The sequence below is a fragment of the Ascaphus truei genome, chromosome 22 (assembly GCF_040206685.1).
Source record: "Ascaphus truei isolate aAscTru1 chromosome 22, aAscTru1.hap1, whole genome shotgun sequence".
Classification (NCBI taxonomy): domain Eukaryota; kingdom Metazoa; phylum Chordata; class Amphibia; order Anura; family Ascaphidae; genus Ascaphus; species Ascaphus truei.
The window spans coordinates 19,003,101-19,025,023 of record NC_134504.1 but is presented as its reverse complement, the minus strand read 5'-3'; the positions used below and the strand labels follow the sequence as shown (position 1 = coordinate 19,025,023).

Sequence of the window (21,923 nt, the reverse complement as noted above, 5' to 3'; positions counted from 1 at the left end):
AGAGGTGATTTGGAGCGGGGAGAGGTGATTTGGAGCGGGGAGGGGGGAGAGGTGATGCCGCTGGGGAGGGGGAGAGTTGAGTTTGAGCGCCGCTGGGGAGGGGGGAGAGGTGATGCCGCTGGGGAGGGGGAGAGGTGATTTGGAGCGGGGAGGGGGAGAGGTGATGCCGCTGGGGAGGGGGAGAGGTGATTTGGAGCGGGGAGGGGGAGAGGTGATTTGGAGCGGGGAGAGGGGAGAGGTGATTTGGAGCGGGGAGGGGGGAGAGGTGATTTGGAGCGGGGAGGGGTGATTTGTAGCGTGGAGAGGTGATTTGGAGCGGGATGTGTGTGTGTGTGTGTGTGTGTGTGTGTGTGTGTGTGTGGCGCGCGCGAGCCGAGGGGGAAGAGAGTGGCAGTTGGGTGACGTCACACACAGCAATCTGATTGGCCAGAGGCTGAGGACCAATCAGATTCACCGCAGATAGCACTAACCTCACTAACCATTCGATTTTATATATTAAGATGAGTTTCTTTGTCTAAAATAAGTTGCTAGGCAGAATACAATATCTCCTTCCTATGCTAAACCAATCATAATAAAGGTCACTAAATAAGTAAAAACTGGGTTAAAACATTCTTAATACAATGAACAAGGTTTGTTAGGATAATTGTTTTATCTCGACGTCTGTATAACTGTAGAATACATGCTTCTCCCTTATTTCTGGGCATTGCGCTATAGGCCGCTTTGGCCTTGAGTCCTGGTAGCAAAACCGATACATACACCTACTTTCTCACATGAAATGATTGCAGGAAAACAGCATGAGACACACAAGACAATACAATACAGACAAAATGGATTCTGCACACCACCAACAACCTCATCTCCAGAGACACCCCCCCCCCAGTCCATTTCATCCATATGTCATCCATTTCTACAGTATGTTCATTTCAACAATATTACAATAACAACATCTTACAGCCTATTCACTTCGGGCGCCAGAAGAGGTCTTATGGATTCGCACCACTTAGTTAATATGGACCTTTTATTGTGAAAAGAGGTTGAAAGTACAATCTAAATTATATGTTCCACTTGCTGTACTGAGTCTCAATAATTTTTAGTGAAGTGATCATCTTATAGACTTGAATAAAATCTCACTCTTTAAAATAACATTTAATTTAAGATTAAAATGTTGTTCCCTGGTCTGGAACCCAAACATGCATTCTGAAGGATATAGAACATCCTAAAAGATTCAGCATGTATAGTATTGTATATTTCATGATATTTTAACTGTTTGAAGTTACTCTCCTGCATCTCAACTCTATGTTCCCTTTAAGTATATATAGGTCTTTCCAAAATAAAAAAGAAAGACAACTGGACATCAAAAATTTAACCACAACCTCTCGTATATCCATCCTTACAGTATATAGGTCTTTGGATTACAGCTGCCCACATGGTCCTTGGGCCAATCCAGTAGTTTCAATGGACATGTCAAATAGAAATTGACTACAGATAAGAACCACTTGAATCACGTAGTCTTCTTATTTTCCTGTGTCTCGATAAACTGGCGACCCTACTAGGTCCTTGGGCGTCTCTTTATATTTATCCAAACTCTCTCGTCCCTCCCGAGCAGTTTTGACTTTAAATCTGCATCCAAGCTGCCGATCCCCCCCCCCTTTAATGTTTGCATCAATACAATCCACACATTAAGTAATTCGCTAAGCCGCCAATCGATTAGTTCTTCTGTGATCGATCAGCGAAGATTCGGCTCAGGGGTTCACTAAATGGCTGTCAGTGCAGCAGAAGAGGACCAAAGATGTAAAGTTCTGTGGGGAATATCATGTGACCAGGCATTTACTAGATACAATTGGGGCACTGCTAGAGTGAGGGCAGGGCTCAAAAAGGGGTGTGCCAGAGCCTGTTTCAGAAGAGGAAGGGGATGTGACTTTGTAAATGGTTGCTATAGAAACAAAAAATGCTTGTTACATTATAATACATTAAAAATGTCATTCAGAGTTTTGCAAAAGATGTTACAAGTATTTTCTCATAGTACAGAGCTGATTTTATTTAAAAACACATCTAGGATATTGCTCGGTCTGCAGCTTTAAATAAGAGACATTTCATGTCCTGGCTGTGAAGAGAACATACAAGACGAAATGGAAAGCTTTTTATTTAATACTACTTTTAGTAATATTTTTGTAGCAGGAGGTTAGTAACCTGCCAACCAGTTGTGCCACTATGGTGCATCTCCGGTTTCAGCTCACCTTCATTGTAAGGTATCTTGATAACATCCTTACTCCCTTCTTTGCCAGAATACCTGAAACATTTTGCTAGGGTGGAAAGAGGTTAAAAACTACTACACAGATGAACAGTATTAAATATTAAAACAGGAACTCGTCTTTTTGACTTTTCCAAAATGTGTGTTGACAGCATACAGTACTTGAAAAAAATGTGCATTTTCGGTGTTTACCGTGATATTTTAGAGCCATTATTAAATCTTTTAGCTCAATCACACTAGGAACTGACACCATTGATATATATACTTCGTGTATATAAAAGACCATTTTGTGACAGCAAGTTTAATGCAAATAATGAAACCAATGTGAAAATGGAAATGGCTAAATTGATAATATCATGAGATGTTCAAAGATGTGGCAAAATGAAGCATATTATTCTGGCATTCTGTCTCGAATTCTCTGCTAATTGGAGCCATGCTTAATGGTATGATGCAGACAATTTTTCATACTTGTGTGTTTATCATGACAAACTGACAGCAGCTTCTCTTTAATGGGATGAACAATAACTCGCGTGCATTTTTTTTTTTATTCTCCAATGAAAGAACCCAGACACATTGTAGCTATGAAACTAATTTCTATTTGAGTTCATTAAAAAAAAAGATTGGAAGGTGTACGCTCTAACTTAGGCCTCGGTCCCGCTCGCTCGGTGGCGCAGGCGGCCACACGCGAGTTCCCCACCAGCAGGGGAATCCTGCGGAGCCGGTCCCGGTCCCCCCTGGCTGCACAGCTCACTACACGCTGTGGCGCGTCAGCCGCTATGGGATACAAGAGAATGGTGATCCCTAGCGTTGGCGCGTCACGTGGTGTGGCTGTGAGCCAATGGGGAGGGGAGGCTTCGGGAGGAGGAGAGGCTTCAGGGAGTGGGGAGGAGTGTGGAGTGAAAGCAGCGTGAGTGCCTGTCTGTGTGTGTGTATGTGTGTGCCTGAGTGCGTGAGTGCCTGCTTCTGTCTGTGTGTGTTGCTTTACTTACCTTCAATCAGCAGCCCGAGCCGTGGAGGGAGGGGGGGGGAGAGTACCGGGTCCCTCCGCTCAAGCCACGCCCCCCCCCTCCCGCTCAAACCTCCCACTCCCACTCCCGCCCACCTCCCGCTCCGGCTCCCGCTCCCTACAGACCGCATATCGCGGTCTGTGTATGTCAGCGCACCGCCTGTCTGCAGTGTGGGCGCGCTGACTCTGGGAGCAGGGCCTTAGCCTTAGCATCACTTTATGCTGCAGGATATTATTGTCATTATGAGCATTAGCTCTATTTTTAGAGACAGAGAGAGAGACAAAATACAGTCCAGAGGACAGGCACTCGCCAAGCTATAGAATAATTATTTTATTAGAAATCAATGTTTTGTCCCCTAGCACAACCATTGTTAAGAGAGATCATCAATCAGCTGTATACACACACACACACATACCCACACATACCCACATACCCACATACACACACACAGACATACATACACACACACACACACACACACACACATACACACACATATACATACACACACACATTACAACCTCCCCTTTTAAGGAAAGATTGATCAAAGCAAAGAAAAGTGTGTTTTGGTTCACTGTCCCATTTTTCTTGTTGCTCTCAGCCATGTCATATTTAAGATAATTGTCTATTAAGTTTCTCACGCCTGGAGCACATTGTTAAATAAGTAGGTTTATTGCTGTTTGTTCTTCCACAATGTTGCTTAGATTTGGCATTTAATTTTTCACTCTATAACTACATCTAAGCCATGCCATCATTCTTTCCCACCTTGACCACTGCAATCTTTGTAATCCGTCTTTCCTGCTTCACAGCTATCTACTTTACAATATATACAAATCTCTACTACTAGAATTATAACACTCCCTTGGACATCTCTCTCTGCTTCTCACTTTCTCGGATCCCTTGGCTGGCTTCCAATTAAATGTTGTATCAACTATCAAATTCAGAGGACTTATATAGCGCTGTAGTGTACACTGCTCTCTATATCCCTGTCCCGTAGAGCTTATAATCTTTTTTTTCTTTCCCCCTTTGTGTGTGTATATGTTTGTGTGCGTGTGCCTAAGGCACAGGTAGATAGTGTTTTGTCCAAGGTCGCAAGACACTGACACTAGGATTCAAACCCAGTTAACATACTTCAAAGCCAGTGATGTTACCACCGTATTTATAATGCAGTAAATAGCGTGATACATTGGCACAAAGTGGAGCAAGATGCAAATGTGTCTCTCTGCCTCAAGATTGGCTTGATACATCTCCCCCTAAATGTGTGAAACCAGATGTACAGAATTATTCTAGCCTGCGTGTGAGATAAGGGGCTCGAGTCATTAGTAAGATCTTTTGCATTAGCTGCTTACAATGTTCAGAGCAAAATATGCCCAGGCACTCAAATGCAAAACGAGATTTCCAAGCCGGGGCGGGTTTTAATTAGCTGTCTTGCAAAATGCAATGTCATTTATGTGAAACCTGCGTTGTCCTACATCAATCACCAGCTGTAGAGGTGTTTTTATACCACTGGTTACAAACCAAGGTAACACTTCTTATATTTACATGCAGACAGTTCCACTGCCTCATACAAAACAAATGATGCTGCAATATCCCGTAGAAGCCTGTACGAGTCTAACTCATATATAATATAGTGTTTGTACCTTGCCCCCTGACTACAGTATGTTCTGCTCTTTTAACAACAAAATGTGGTTCTGTTGTTTAAAGAATATGATTTAAGCTCTGTCTTTGGAAGTTACCATGCTACAGTAACTTTTACTCTGCAATGGGCTTTAGGGAGAACTCCATTTTAATCTGCTAAGTGACGAGTCAGATTTCACAAATAAAAGCCGTGTTGGAAAGGGCAAGAAGATCTCTTAGAGCAGGGGTACGCAAACGTTTTAGTCTGCGCCACCCTGCCTGCTCTCCCCAACTGCTCGCGCTCCCCTACCTGCCTGCTCTTACCTTTTTGATAGGCGTCTTCTGATGACACAACGTCACGCGACGTCGCGTTGACGTAACCCTGCTGGAAGTTGCCGGAGATCAGGTAAGTGAGTTACAGAGGCCTCGCGTGTGATTCCCCCAGCTCTTGATTTAAATGCTTTGGGGAAGAGTGCGGGGCTTCTGCAAGTGCCCCCCAGTTTGCGCACCCTTGTCTTAGAGCAATGGTGGTCGTCTCCAGTCCTCAAGGGCCACCAACAGGCCAGGTATTAAGGATATCCTGTAAACCTGCCCTGTTGGTGGCCATTGAGAACTGGAGTTGGCCATGCCTTGGAGCAAAAAAAAATGATGCTCAGCCCAGATCCCGGCTTTAAAGGCTCTCTGTGTGTTTTTACAGCTGCAATAATATACAATACATAAAATAAGGTCTAACCTGAAAGCGCTTTACGCAGATATTTAACACATTTTAGCATACCTTGCAATCAGCCACTATACCCACTACATTTTACAAAGGCTCTGCCGCTCCTGCCTACCCCAATCACATGGGATCCCCTCCTGTGCAAAACATTGTGTTTGTAGTAAACATTTAAGTCAACTAGGGAATGCTCTCCAGTACAACTTCAATGGCTTCTGCACGATGGGCAACGGGAAGAGTGACACTTGGTGGGCACCGTACATGTACCTACCTGCCTTAGGTGTGCTGCGTACAGTATAGATGCCATAATGGGAATAATGTTGTTTAACTTAAACTGACTTTAAAACTGTAGATTTTGTGACGCAGCTTCCCCCTTGGAATAAGAAATCTTTGACGTTCTACTAAGTCAGGCGTGGCCAACTCCAGTCTTCAACGGTCGCCAACAGGCTAGGTATTAAGGATATCCCTGCTTCAGCACAAGTAGCTCAATCAGTGTCTCTGTCAAAGACAGAGCCACCTGTGCTTAAACTGGAACTGATTGAGCCACCTGGGCTGAAACTAGGACTGATTGAGCCACCTGTGCTGAAGCAGGGATAGCCTTAAAACCTGACCCTTTGGGGCTGGAGTTAGCCACCCCTGCACTTGTTGGCTTCACGTTTTCAAATGATGCTTTCAGCAGTGCAGAGAGCTCAAAGCTGTATATATCCTTTAGCTGACAAATGCAACATTTCTACCCAATCGCCATACAGTATGCTTTCGACAAACGGAGTCTAGCTCCTGTTTGCGATTTGTTGATCATATTTTTGGAACATCTCCGGCCGCACGTTGAACTTCTGGCTCTCGCTCCAGTCTCCCAACACTCTTCCAGAAGGCAAACAGTTCGTCCCACCAAGCAACGCCGTCGCAACACCGAGAACAAATCCAACTTTCCAGGAAGTTCCTCCAAGCTACCGCTTTGTCCAAAGAATGCCGTTAGGTACACAGCAGCAGGAGCCGCAGGGCAAATATCATCACATGCCGTTAATCAGAAAATACGGCAAAAAAAAAACCCTGCTCAAATTAAAAACAGAAGCAAGTCTGCAAGGTTTTTGTTTGTATTTTTTTTTTTTTTTGTCATTAACAAACTGCTTCACCTCCAGATCAGCTAATTTAATGACATGGCCTTGCCCAGTGTGCTGACATCTTCAAAGGCTCTGACATCTGTCGCCCTTTGAACTGCCATTAAAAAATATTATCCCATTTCCATTCTTTTATGCCCATTTTTTTAATTATAGCCTTCCTTTCAAGTCGGGAACATGTTTGGTTTAAATGATGCTGTCCTTTCGTTTTCAGCCACCCAGCTGCGGTTTGAATAAATTGATGCAGAATCAAAGGCGGGACTTTAAAGAGAAAAGGTTTGATGGACTTGGGCTCCAAACCAGATGAGGTTTTATGATGAAAAGGGATTAATCCCTGCACAGACATTTCTTCCATCAGCCGAACAGTACAAAGTCCTTTATATATGTACACATAAGTTCACGAGAAATAGTGCATTTTATTTCCTGTATACAGTATATATATATTTATTTATTGTTCCCAATAGCACAGATCTGTTCAGGACTTGCAAATGTGGCATTATCTAATATTCCAAGGGCTGAGTTCCTTTCATCCATCAGAGGCCTATGATTACAGTACAGTTCTCGAATTAAAAATCAGAGCATTAACACGGATTGTAACCACGCTGGCTGATTTGTATGCATCAAGTATGTCAATGAAGGACAAAAATACAACAGCTTAAACCAATAAATACGAGTAAAAATAGGTGCAGGCCTACTTAAAGCTGCAGACCAAGCAATATCCTACGTGTTTTTTTTTTTTTTTTTTTTAAATAAATTAGTTTTGTACTATGATAAAATACTTGTAGCATTTTTTTTAAACAACTCTGAATGACACTTTTAATATATTATAATGTAACAAGCATTTTTGTTTCTATAGCAACCATTTACAAAGTCACATCCCCTTCGTCTTCTGAAACAGGCTCTGACACACCCTTTTTTGAGCCCTGCCCTCTCTCTAGCAGTGCACCAATTGTATCTAGTGACTGCCTGGTCACATGATCTTCCCCACAGAACTTTGCATATTTGATCCTCTTCTGCTGCCCTGACAGCCATTTAGTGAACCCCTGAGCCGAATCTTTGCCTATCGATCGGCAATTTAGCTAATTACTCATGTGGATTGTATTGATGCACATATTAAAGAGAAAAATAAATAGAAAAATAAAAAACGGCAGCTTGGATTGCTGCTTTAAGATATATTGCTTGCATTTTTAAAACCCTTGACCCAATGTGCATTATAAGTATAATTTTATTTTCGCGCTAAAATCCTCAATGTGTTGCGTTCTTTTGCATTGTGTATCGTGTTACTTTGTGTCAAAGTTGCGCCTTGCGTCAACGTTTGTGGGTACAATTGGGGGAGGAGATACTCAGTGTAACTTTTATAATGGGATGTATCAAAGTTTGCTTGTAACTCTCATAGTTTTCCTTTCTTGTTATGTCACTTCAATGCACCATGTCTGAGTTGTCCTTGAAGATTCTCAAATAACAAGCTATTCACCTGAGGCCAACAGTGTATTTTTCTGGCAAAAAGAAATGGAATTGTATATAAGTACTGTGCTATGGATCATATCTGGGTATAGAGATGTTAACTAAGGGTTGATATCATATTGCGTTGGTTTGCGTCACTGTATCATTGCATTAGCATCATCTTTGCTCCTCTTGGGTCTGTGAGGGATTTGGAGAGCGGTTATAGGTGCAGTTAGAGATTGGCTATACGGTGCAGATGTAGAGAGGGTTAGGGGAGGCATTGTAGGGAGTTTTGGGAAAGTTTATGGGAGGAGTTGTAGGGTGTTTTTTGCATGGTTACGGGAGGAGTTGTAGGGAGTTTGTGGAAGGATTACTGGAGGAGTTGGAGGGAGATTGGGGAGAAGTTGGAGGGAGATTGGGGAGGAGTTGGAGGGAGATTGTGAAGGGGTTGGAGGGAGATTGTGGAGGGGCTGGGGATGGAGTTGTAGGGAGTTTGTGGAAGGATTACTGGAGGAGTTGGAGGGAGATTGGGGAGGAGTTGGAGGGAGATTGTGGAGGGGTTGGAGGGAGATTGTGGAGGGGCTGGGGATGGAGTTGTAGGGAGTTTGTGGAAGGATTACTGGAGGAGTTGGAGGGAGATTGGGGAGGAGTTGGAGGGAGATTGTGGAGGGGTTGGAGGGAGATTGTGGAGGGGTTGGAGGGAGTTTGTGGAGGGGTTGTAGAGAGTTTGTGGAGGGGCTGGGGATGGAGTTGTAGGGAGTTTGTGGAAGGATTACTGGAGGAGTGGGAGGGAGATTGGGGAGGAGTTGGAGGGAGATTGGGGAGGGGTTGGAGGGAGATTGGGGAGGGGTTGGAGGGAGTTTGTGCCGGGTTTGGGGTAAGAGTTGTAGGGAGTTTGTGGAGGGTTTCGGGTAGGAGCTGTAGGGTGTTTGTGGAAGGGTTACTGGAGGAGTTGGAGGGAGATTGGGGAGGAGTTGGAGGGAGATTGTGGAGGGGTTGGAGGGAGATTGTGGAGGGGCTGGGGTAGGAGTTGTAGGGTGTTTGTGGAAGGGTTACTGGAGGAGTTGGAGGGAGATTGTGGAGGGGTTGGGGGAGGAGTTGTAAGGAGTTTGTGGAAGGGTTACTGGAGGAGTTGGAGGGAGATTGTGGAGGGGGTTTATGGAGGAGTTGGGGGAGGAGTTGTACGGAGATTGTGGAATGGTTGGGGGCGGAGTTGTAGGGAGTTTTGAAGGGTTGGGGGAGGAGTTGTAGGGTGTTTGCGGAGGGGTTGGGGAGGAGTTGAAGGGAGATTGTAGAAGGGTTGGGGAGGAGTTGTAGGGAGTTTGTGGAGGGGTTGGGGTAGGAGTTGTAGGGTGTTTGTGGAAGGGTTACTGGAGGAGTTGGAGGGAGATTGGGCAGGGGTTGGAGGGAGATTGTGGAGGGGTTGGAGGGAGTTTGTGGAGGGGTTGTAGAGAGTTTGTGGAGGGGCTGGGGATGGAGTTGTAGGGAGTTTGTGGAAGGATTACTGGAGGAGTTGGAGGGAGATTGGGGAGGAGTTGGAGGGAGATTGGGGAGGGGTTGGAGGGAGATTGGGGAGGGGTTGGAGGGAGATTGGGGAGGGGTTGGAGGGAAATTGGGGAGGGGTTGGAGGGAGTTTGTGGAGGGGTTGGGGATGGAGTTGTAGGGAGTTTGTGGAAGGGTTACTGGAGGAGTTGGAGGGAGATTGTGGAGGGGTTGGGGGAGGAGTTGTACGGAGATTGTGGAGGGGTTGTAGAGAGTTTGTGGAGGGGTTGGGGTAGGAGTTGTAGGGTGTTTGTGGAAGGGTTACTGGAGGAGTTGGAGGGAGATTGGGGAGGAGTTGGAGGGAGATTGTGGAGGGGTTGGAGGGAGATTGTGGAGGGTTTGGGGAAGGAGTTGTAGGGAGTTTGTGGAAGGATTACTGGAGGAGTTGTGGGGAGTTTGTGGAGGGATTGGGGAAGGACTTATAGGAAGTTTGTGCCGGGTTTGGGGTAAGAGTTGTAGGGAGTTTGTGGAGGGTTTCGGGTAGGAGCTGTAGGGTGTTTGTGGAAGGGTTACTGGAGGAGTTGGAGGGAGATTGGGGAGGAGTTGGAGGGAGATTGTGGAGGGGTTGGAGGGAGATTGTGGAGGGGCTGGGGTAGGAGTTGTAGGGTGTTTGTGGAAGGGTTACTGGAGGAGTTGGAGGGAGATTGTGGAGGGGTTGGGGGAGGAGTTGTAAGGAGTTTGTGGAAGGGTTACTGGAGGAGTTGGAGGGAGATTGTGGAGGGGGTTTATGGAGGAGTTGGGGGAGGAGTTGTACGGAGATTGTGGAATGGTTGGGGGCGGAGTTGTAGGGAGTTTTGAAGGGTTGGGGGAGGAGTTGTAGGGTGTTTGCGGAGGGGTTGGGGAGGAGTTGAAGGGAGATTGTAGAAGGGTTGGGGAGGAGTTGTAGGGAGTTTGTGGAGGGGTTGGGGTAGGAGTTGTAGGGTGTTTGTGGAAGGGTTACTGGAGGAGTTGGAGGGAGATTGTGGAGGGGTTGGGGGAGGAGTTGTACGGAGTTTGTGGAAGGGTTACTGGAGGAGTTGGAGGGAGATTGTGGAGGGGGTTTATGGAGGAGTTGGGGGAGGAGTTGTACGGAGATTGTGGAAAGGTTGGGGCGGAGTTGTAGGGAGTTTGTTGAAGGGTTGGGGGAGGAGTTGTAGGGTGTTTGCGGAGGGGTTGGGGAGGAGTTGAAGGGTTGGGGAGGAGTTGTAGGGAGTTTGTGGAGGGGTTGTAGAAAGTTTGTGGAGGGGTTGGGGTAGGAGTTGTAGGGTGTTTGTGGAGGGGTTGGGGGAGGAGTTGTAGGGTGTTTGTGGAGGGGATGTAAGGGGGTTTATGGAGGGTTTTGGGGAGGAGATGTAGGGAGTTTGGGGGGGAGTTTGTGGAGGGGTTAGGGAAGGACTTGTAGGGAGTTTGTGCCGGGTTTGGGGTAAGAGTTGTAGGGAGTTTGGGGAAGGCGTTGTAGAGAGTTGGTGGAGGGTTTGGGGAAGGAGTTGTAGGGAGTTTGGGGAAGGATTACTGGAGGAGTTGTGGGGAGTTTGTGGAGGGGTTGGGGAAGGACTTATAGGAAGTTTGTGCCGGGTTTGGGGTAAGAGTTGTAGGGAGTTTGTGGAGGGTTTCGGGAAGTTCCCTGCAGTTAACAAATTCCCTGCATTTCATAAATTGATGTAAGAAGAAAATTCTCGCACTGCGTCAAGAACGTCATCATATTGTTACGTTACCCTTGCTGTATCAATAAACAGCCACACGTTTCTTTTCAAAGGGAGCACTGATCTGCCCCCAAGTATAAACGGCTTCTGTGAGTATTTTGACACCTCCAATAACAGAACAATGTGTAGCAGCTTGCAGGACAAAGATGTCAAACTGTCAGGTGAAAACAAAGACTTCTAAGGGACAGAACTAATCCGGCTACAGTAATAAATTGCTTTTATATGTAGACCAATAAAATGCCAGGGATTACGCGGTTATACCTGTGATAGTGTTAAAGGCATTAACCTCTAGGAACCTGCTTCTAAAATATGTACACCTCAAGGTATGGATTAAAGAATTTGGTTTTATTATGAGATTAAGTGCTCTTAGAAGCTGTAATTAAGTCAATGGGAAGGCATTTGATGGAATTAAACCTAATCCGAATGTAGAGTAATTAGCCCTTTTTTGTGGTTTCATAATGGTTCGTATTTTGGAGACTTGTACAAAGCAGCGAGAGAAAAATGATGTTAAGCAGAGGTGTAACATACCTGCCAACTAACGTCAGGGTAGCTGAGACATAACGATACAGGGCGGTCTTTAGACCTTACTCTTTGATACCAAAGTTGCTAACACAGCAACAAATGGGAAGACAAAACCAGGCCTGGATCATTATCACACTATGACCTGGAGTTAGTTGGCAGGCATGGGTAGAATCAGATTATAGCAGAACATGAGGAGTCTTGTTCATTTTCTGGCCTCTGAGACCCAGTGCTAGCGCTTTCTGTCTTGGGCAGGTTACTTCTGTGCTCATAAACGCTAACATTAGGTCTGTATGTTTTTCAGCAATGCAGATTTGCCCAGGGGTGGCCAACTCCAGTCCTCAAGGGCTACCAAAAGGTCAGGTTTTCAGACTATCTCTGTTTCAGCACTGGTGGTTTGGCCGTTGACTGAGCCACTGATTGAGCCACCTGTGCTGAAGCAGGGATATCTTGAAAACCTGACCAGTTGGTGGCCCTTGAGGACTGGAGTTGGCCACCCCTGTATTAGCCTCTCTAAAGTTGCAGTGTCAAGGACTGAGATCTATAGCTGTGCTCTAGGAAATTACAGGTTATTATTTCTCCGACAAAGAAATCTGACTGTAAGAAGTCAGCAATGGGGCTGGAAAAATAAAAGTAATGTGTCCAAAAATTGCCATGTAGAAATAATTCTAATAATTTGTCTTCGAGTAACATGGGTGTTAAAAGGCAGCTTGAGATGAAGCAGTTAGCACTGGAATGTTCTCTTGAAGAAACATTACATTGTTATCAAAGCATGTTATTCTTACTTGGTGGGTATATTTTCTCGTTTTTCGTTTTGTTGGATGTGCTAACTTTGATGTTTGTTTTCTTAAGTAAAGTTTTATGGTCTTAAATGAAGAAAAAAAAAACATGCTGAGGACCAGTGTGTCTGGTTACCATAAACTGCCAGCTTCTCCCAATCATTATTCATTTTGCCCACATGGAGAGCAGAGTTATAAGGGACAGTCAGTATATGCTGTCCATGTGCGTTCTTGTGTTGGACTGAACATAGGAATTACACATAAGCTTTTGATGCCATTTAAGTTCATTTGCAATGCAGGTGGGAAATAAAAGGTGTAGCAGTGATGAAAGATATGAATGGCAGTCCAGCCATCTTGTGCAAAAGGTGGACAAACTTCAAATAAATGTTGAAATAGATCGATGTTTTGTCCTAATTTGGAATACATTTTGTTTACCTTTTGCACAAGTCTGCTGGAGTGCCAATCATATTCACTTAGATAGGAAGCTCCCTGGAGAAGGGACACATTTCCTATTGTTTTATGTCCGAAACACTTATTCCCATTATGTGTTTATAATATTATGTCAGATGTATTGTAAGGCGCTATGTACCTGGATGGCGCTATATAAATGGAGATATACAAGTCGTCCTCGCTACCCGTGAGTCCGTTATCCGTCGAACGATAATACATTCCGCGGAACGTATTAGCCGAACGAATTATACGACGCTCACCGTCGCGGCTTTACATTGGATCCACAATCCAACTGTCCGCACTCTGACGGTGGTTTGCGGGACAGATTCCGGGGGGATAACCGAGTAACGCATGTACGTACTGTACCGTACATACATATCTCATCACTGCACCCGTCGTAGTTTCCAGGAATTGAATTGTGAGCGCTCCTATATTTTACTCTGAAATGAGAGGCATGAACAGTCTTATGTACTTACCCTTTTATTTAAATAGCCGCCCACAATGTACGCGGCGCTATACAAAATTACAATACAAGGTGAATAAATGACAAACAATGGGGATAAGTGCAACAGGTACATGACAACATAAGGCATAGTGAGATCCTGCCCTGAAGAGCTTACCATCTATGTGGCTTATGGACAGAGTAGGAGTAAAAGTGAATTATTAAAACTGCAGTCAGGGAGGGAAAGTGCATCTGGGTTCTTCGTGGAGGCGTAAAAAAGCTAATGAGGATGCTTCTTTGATGGGATATTTCACCTGGGATATGAACGTGGAAAGTGAAGGTGCATGACGAGTATGGAGTGGAAGTGTGTTCCTAAAGTAGAGAGAGAGATTAGTGAAAAAGGTTTAAGACGGGAGAGGGCTGTAGAGGTAAAGGTGCAAAGAGGAGACATACTTAAGGTTGAGCGTAAGAGACGAGTAGGGGTGTGACGAGAGTTGAGATATAGGAGGTGCAGATGAGAGTGTAGAACAGGGGTAGACAACGCCAATCCTCAAGGTCCACCAAGAGTTCAGGTTTTAAGGGTATCCCTGCTTCAACACAGGTGGTGCAGTCGTTGACTGTGACACTGATTGAGCCACCTAACCAAAAGAGGACTGGAGTTGGGCACTCCTGGTATAGAGCCTTCTCATATTCTGCTGCACCATTATACATCACTACATTGGCTAGCTATATCCTACAGAGTCACTTTAAAGACACTTGGGCTCACCTACATATACATAACCCCGGCCCTCTCTACATCTCTGCCCTCATTTCCAAGTACTTTCCCACACGCAGTCTACGCTCCGCTCTTGATCTACATCTCTCGTCCTTCCTTATTACTTCCTCTCTCTCCCGTCTCCAAGACTTTTCCCGTGCTGCACCCCAACTCAGGAATTCTCAATTCACGCACAGTCAGACTCTTCCCTACCATACATGTAGTAACAAGGGAGGGAGAGGGAGTATTGGGCCTTTTATTGGAGCAACAAGTAGTTGATATGTTACAAGCTTTCGAACCTCTCAGTGTCCTTCCTTTGGTTACCCTTCTTTGCTCCCTACCATACATACATACATTTAACAGTTCCTTAAAGACATTCTTTTTCAAGGTGACCTACCCAACACTGGAAGCGCATACTCGGAGCCTTGAAGTTGATAGCCAAACCCTTGCTAAGAAACACACACACACCCTATTCATTGTGTCCACTCCCCTCGTTGTAGAATGTAAGCTCCTTGGGGCAGGGCCTCCTTGTCTCAGTTTGTCTTAACATGTACTCGTTTGTCATACAATGTTATTGTACTGCGCTGCAGAATATGTTGGCGCCATACAAATAGATTTTGATTAGTATTAATAATAATAATAACAACACTGTAAATGTACAGTTTCTCCCATGCAAACAATGGAAAGTAAAGTAAGTTAAAACGTTCTCTCTCAGTGCGTTTGTAAAAGGATACTTCTCGCCTTGTTCATTTTTTTTGATGGGGAATATCTGGGTTTTTACCTGAACACCAAGCGCTGCTTTGAAGTTCTGATTTGGACCGTGCAGCGCAGTAAAGTGTTGCATATTTTGGGAAATGTCGGTAGCGTATTGCAATTCTGTGACAGGATTGAAAGCCACAGATGTGGCGAATACTCTCATACTCTCTATCCTAGAAGGTAAGTAACTCAGTATGCTTCAGAGTATCCACAGCAAATTAGGCTGCCAGAGATGAATCCCCTTCTCCCCTCTGCCTACTGCATTCGCCGAACGCAATTCTTTCTTCGTAACATGACAGAGAACGCCCTTGCTTTTTGGGGTCCCGTTTGCATTCCTGTGGGTTCGCATTACTCGGTATTAATGCACCTTTCTAAAAATATACACTCTTAATGTGTCAGCCAAACGTGTTTCAGGCGGTTACCAACACCGAGCTAGTTTATTTTGGACGGTTTTCATTTAAATAAAATATTCTAATAAGTGCATTTACTTTGGTGAAATGCGCAGCATAATATTGTATATTAACCCGTTGGCGCTGGAGACTCATCGAAGGATAGTTTTCCAGGAGCACAATGGCTACTGCTATCATACACAAATAGCACTTAAATACACTTGAGGTGTTCAAATCTAGATTCTTTGCTGCCTTATTATTGCAGGTTGTAATACCTTTAAGTGAACTGTCTCAAAAATGTATATTCAGCAATTAAGTTACAACATACCTACCCTTCTCCTCTGCCAATACATCTATTAGAAATATACTTCTTTGGCTTCTTGAACGATATCTTTTAATGGACCATCAAGAGAACTGTGTGTATACCGAGCTTTGTAATCGTTTCTTGTGTGTCAGATTCTTTTTAAGCGTCATATTAAAGCAGCAGAACAAGCTGCATTTAAAATTTCCCTTTAATATGTGCATCAATACAATCCACAGAATGATAATTAATTGGCTAAGTTGCCGATCGATCTGTTCTCCTGTGATCGATTGGCGAAGATTCAGCTCGGGGGGTTCACTAAAGGGCTGTCAGTGCAGCAGAAGAGGACCAAAGATGCAAAGTTCTGTGGGGAAGATCATGTGACCAGGCAGTCACTAGATACAATTGGTGCACTGCTAGAGCGAGGGCAGGGCTTAAAAAGGGGTGTACCAGAGCCTGTTTCAGAGGAGGAAGGGGATGTGACTTTGTAAATGGTTGCTAAAGAAGCAAAAAATGCTTGTTACATTATAATACATTACAAATGTCATTCAGAGTTGTTTTAAAAAAATGCTACAAGTATTTTCTCATTGTCCCGAACTGATATTTAAAAAAAAAAAAAAAAAAAAACACATGTAGGATATTGCTTGGTCTGCAGCTTTAAAGGGTCATCTGCTCTTGTCATGTTTTTTTTTTAGTAGATGCAGCAGTTGGTTAAGGTTAAGCTGCCAATCGACCTGTTCTCTCCTGATCGATTGGCAACAATCCTGCTTCCTTGGGCACCCAATATGGCTGCCTATTTCAAAAGAGGAAGAGCTTTGGCTCCCTAAATGATTGCTATCGAAACCCCAGGATGCTTAATACATTCAAACGACTTAAAAAGGGCATAGAGAGGGAAATGAAGGAAAAAGGAACTAATATGTAATACTACACGTAGAAAAACAAAAAAGGTTGGGGAGCACAGTATGGACAATAAAACCTTTTATACACAAGTCAGGGATAGTGTACTTGATGGAGTCTCAGCCCCAATCGAACCACCAATAATAGTACTAGGTTCGGGAAAATAACATATGAGAATGTGATATAATAAATACTCACACGGCCTTGTGTGAGCACCGTTGTATAAAGGTGTTTTTGTTTCTTCTTAGCGAGCCGTCTTTTCCTCTTCCCGGCTGTTGGTGTACAGTCTCTTCCTCGGTATGATTATACACATAGAAATAAAGATCAATCAGGGGTAAAAACTGTAATGGGTGTAAGCAGTATACAGTGGGAGAGAGGGATAAAATCCCCAACTCACAGACCTCCCTTCAATTGGAATGAGGGTAGTGATTAATGATAATAATAATCCACTCACACGGCCCTGCGTGAGTGCTTATCCTCAGAGATGCTCTGCAGTTTTGCTTGCAGAGTCTATCTGTATCAGTCAACACCTCATCTCGGTACGAATGTACACACAACGAAAAAAGGTGATGTTAGTTAGGTGTTCAGAAGCAGGTGCTGGCACTGGCACTGAAAGGGGTTAAATAGCCCGATTCATATGTCAGATGCCCCCACCTGGCAATAGTGTGGGGATAGGGAAGTTCAAACAGATATATATCTGTATATATCGGCCACGACCCTGGGAGTACTGGAGGAGGGGATACCCTGACTTTCGTTATTGCGTATTATTCCCCTTAAGTAGGTACTTCCTTCATTACTCTAGAGACCGCCCGGGTATCTTCTGTTTTTTTTTTTAAATGTAATACTATACAACTGCTTTTTAAAAAAGAATAAACACATATAGGATTTTGAAGACTATGGTGCTTTATTAAAGGCAACACTTAAGCTCTATAAGGATAGTAAGTAACTGTACACACCCATTCTATTTTTGATTGTGTTCCAAAAATCACAAATCTACAACTTAGAGCATCTTAAAGCAGCCCTCGTCCGATATCGGAAATGTATTTTGTTGGGTAATTGCAATGGGGTTTTCTGGGGAGATGGGAGGGGGGGCGGGAGGGGGGGAAGGAGGGAGGGGGCAGGACAGCTCTATTGTCCGCAGTGGGAACACTCCAGATCCCAAGATAATTACTTGTGGTAGTTACCGGTGCTCCCTTTGGAGAACGCAACATGGCGACTGCCGTCGATCAACGTCATCGGTTGCTTCCTATAGGTCTGCCGGTACTGCAAGATTTTGAACAGCCATAGCCATTGCCCAAAAGTGGGCCCAGCACTCGCAACTGCCACAGTGATTATCTCAAGAAATGAGAGATCCACGCGCGGGAAATAATACGGTTCAGCACCGGAGAACCCCCCTGGTTGCACGTCTGTAATAAAATCAAATCTGGCAGAATTGCTGCTTTAGAAGAGCAACCCACGATGCTAAAAAGTTGTTTATCTTTGGAATAGGGCACAGGTAGGCATCTGGTATCCATTGGATAGTGGACACAGAAACCTAACTTGCTACCTTGATAGTGGAATTCCCACTGCTTGAGGGTTTGATGGTACAAATGTGATCCTGTTGCCTCACTCCCAGTGTACCAATGAAAATGCTTGTATCGTGCCACCAGGTGGGATAATGCCCTTTAGTTTGTATCACTGAGCAGTGACATGCCGGAAATGAGCACAACAACCGCATGAAAAAAAAAAACAACCTCGTTTGCACGCACTTTTCACAGGGGTGTGCACCAATAGGGACCTAAAAGCCACTTTTGCACGATTTTGACATGGGCGATTGTGGCAAGATGTCTCTGTGCGAAAATGTGTACTTTCACACGGACACAATTCTCTGGGTTTTATGGATAGGTCTCTGTGACTCGTTGGTTATGAGGGATTCTGCCTCAGGGATATCTGTAACGTCGCAAGGAGAATAAGTGCAGCCTCCTGATTTCTATTCCAGATCGTATCGGAACTGGAGGTCCAAGTGCACAAGCTCAAGGAAGAGCTGATCCATGTGAACTCTCAGCGCAAACAGCAACTGGAGGAGCTGGCGCTGCTCAGGGACGAGGAGAAGCAGAAGGCCGCGCGGGAGCACGAGGTGGCCCTCAGCAAACTGAGAGCAGAGATGGAAACAATGAAGGTCGTCATGCAGAGGACACACGCGTCCGAAACCGAAGAGGCGCTGGAAAAGGTGAGGGGCGAATGCCTGGGTAGGGCCCTCACATTGGGACATCCACCAGTGTGCAAAGGTTAATGCAGCCAGCCTGTCGCCATAACACCTGTACTGCCAGACAGGCCAGCAACGCATGGCTAAACTGGGGAAGAGGTCAACAGTCTTGATCAAGCCACTCTTTTGAGGGAGGTTTTAACGTAAAGCAGCTGTCCACAGTAAGGAATGCTGGAGGTGCATTCCCATTGAGTGAACAACTTTTACATTTCTCGTGTGTGTGTGTGTGTGTGTGTGTGTGTGTGTGTGTGTGTGTATATATATATATATACTAGCTGAGAGACCCGGCGTTGCCCGGGATGTAAATGCGTAATAGGTAGTATTATTTATAAATGGTGGAACAATAGGTGACTATTTGTTGGAAAGGTTGGATAATAATGTTGAAAAGAAAGATGGAAGAAAATGTAATACGATGTTGTATAAAAATGGTTTATTGTAAACACACCACAGTACAATGTATATTTTGGTGACATAAGTGATGTGAAAATGTGAGGCGTGTCCTGCTAGGGTGTGAGCGTGTGTGAGGCGGCAGGTGGGTGTTCAGTACGGGTGGCGCATGGGTAGTGAGTGCTGGCTGTGGGTCGGGGTCCTGCTAGGGTGTGAGGCGGCGGGTGTGTGGCGAGTGCGGGTGACAGCTGGTCAGTGATATTGTTGCGTAGGGGCAGGATGCGGCAGGTGTGTGTCGAGTGTGTGGGGGTGGGTGAGAGGCGGCGGGTGGGTGAGAGGCGGCGGGTGTGTGTCGAGTGGCGGGTGTCTGTTGAGTGCGTGCGGCGGCTGTGTGGCGCAGGGGTGTGAGCGGTGGGCGGGTAAAAGGCAGAAGTGCGGGTGGGCGAAAGGCAGAGGCAGGAGGGCGGATGAAAGGCATTGAAGGAGGGGAGGTGAGGTCGGAGGGGTGGTGGGGGGTGGTGAGGGGAGGTGAAGGGGGGCGGAGGGGAGGTGAGGAGGATGGGTGGTGAGGGGGGGTGAAAGGGGGGCGGAGGGGAGATGAAGGGGGGGCGGAGGGGAGGTGAAGGGGGGGCGGAGGGGAGGTGAAGGGGGGGCGGAGGGGAGGTGAAGGGGGGGCGGAGGGGAGGTGAAGGGGGGGCGGAGGGGAGGTGAAGGGGGCGGAGGGGAGGTGAAGGCGGGGCGGAGGGGAGGTGAAGGCGGGGCGGAGGTGAAGGGGGTAGGTGGGAAGGGTGGAGGTGGGGGGCTGGGGGGAAGGGTGGAGGTGGGGGGCTAGGGGGGAGGGGGGAGGTGAAGGGGGGGTGGAGGGTAGATGAAGGGGGGGTGGAGGGGAGGTGAAGGGGGGTGGTAAGGGGGGGGAGGTGGTGGGAAGGGGGGGAGGTGGTGGGAAGGGGGGATGTGGTGGGAAGGTGGGAAGGGGGGGAGGTGGTGGGAAGGGGGGGGGAGGTGGTGGGAAGGGGGGGAGGTGGTAGGTTGTAAGGGGGGAGTGAAGGTGGGGGTGAAGGGGGGTGGGGCGGGCGGTGAATGTGGGGGTGGAGGGGAGGTGAAGGTAGGGGTGGAGGGGAGGTGAAGCGGGGGTGGAGGGGAGGTGAACCGGGGGTGGAGGGGAGGTGAAGCGGGGTGGAGGGGAGGTGAAGCAGGGGTGGAGGGGAGGTGAAGCAGGGGTGGAGGGGAGGTGAAGCGGGGGTGGAGGGGAGGTGAAGCGGGGGTGGAGGGGAGGTGATGCGGGGGTGGAGGGGAGGTGAAGGGGGGTGGAGGGGAGGTGAAGGGGGGTGGAGGAGGGGAGTTGAAGGGGGGGGGTGGAGGGGAGTTGAAGGGGGGGGGTGGAGGGGAGGTGAAGGGGGGGGGTGGAGGGGAGGTGAAGGGGGGGTGGAGGGGGAGTGAAGGGGGGGGGTGGAGGGGAAGTGAAGGGGAGGGGTGGAGGGTAGGTGAAGGTGAGGTGGAGGGGAGGTGAAGGGGGGGGTGGAGGGGAGGTGAAGGGGGGGGTGGAGGGGAGGTGAAGGGGAGGTGAAGGGGGGTGGGTGGAGGGGAGGTGAAGGGGGGGGGTGGAGGGGAGGAGGTGAAGGGTGGGGGTGGAGGGGAGGTGAAGGGGGGGAGGTGAAGGGTGGGGGTGGAGGGGAGGTGAAGGGGGGGGGGTGGAGGGGAGGTTAAGGGAGGGGGTGGAGGGGAGGTTAAGGGGGGGTGGAGGGGAGGTTAAGGGGGGGGTGGAGGGGAGGTTAAGGGGGGGGTGGAGGGAGGGGAGGTGGAGGGGATGTGGAAGGGAGGGGGAAGTGGAGTGAGGGGTGGGTGAGGGGAGGTGAAGGCCGCTCACTGACCCGTCCGGCCGTTCCCTCACCCGCCCGGCCGCTCACTCACCCGTCCGGCAGCTCACTCACCCGTCCGGCCGTTCCCTCACCCGTCCGGCAGATCCCACGTGGATCTGAGGCGGGAGGCAGCGTGTTGTGGCCGCTCCCCCGCTGTGTCCCTGGCGCGCGCTCGCTCACTCCGCTCCCCCGCTGACTGTAGTGGCGCCGGGGGGGGGGGGTCGAGGGGAAGTGAGTGAGGGAAGGTGAAGGGGGGTGAGGGGAGGTGAAGGCCGCTCACTCACCCGTCCGGCAGCTCCCTCACCCGTCCGGCAGCTCCACGTGGAGGGGGGGTGAAAGCGCGGGAAACAGGGAGAGGCGGAGGAAGAGGCGGAGCCTCCGGGACCGGTGGGGAAGAGAGCGGGAGATGTGCTGCTAACACTGTGAGCCCCGCTAATGTATGTAACACCGTGTGTGTGGGGGGGTTGTGTGTGTTTAGTGATGTGTGTGTGTGTGTGTATAGTGATGTGTGTGTGTGTGTATAGTGATGTGTGTGTGTGTGTGTGTGTGTGTATAGTGATGTGTGTGTGTGTGTATAGTGATGTGTGTGTGTGTATAGTGATGTGTGTGTGTATAGTGATGTGTGTGTGTGTGTGTGTGTATGTGTGTGTGTATAGTGATGTGTGTGTGTGTGTGTGTGTGTATAGTGGTGTGTGTGTGTGTGTGTGTGTGTGTGTGTGTGTGTGTGTGTGTGTGTGTGTGTGTGTGTGTGTGTGTGTGTATAGTGATGT

The 21,923-nt window shown here is 47.2% G+C and overlaps 1 protein-coding gene across 1 annotated transcript in view; it reads left to right on the top strand.

Moving 5' to 3' along the window:
- The window catches only part of CEP112 (centrosomal protein 112), a 287,868-nt gene that overhangs the window by 121,737 nt on the left and 144,208 nt on the right, over positions 1-21,923 (top strand). The window contains exon 9 of the mRNA XM_075579533.1: positions 18,641-18,890. Within this exon, the coding sequence (XP_075435648.1) occupies positions 18,641-18,890 (250 nt within the window). The remainder of the gene's footprint in view (positions 1-18,640; positions 18,891-21,923) is intronic.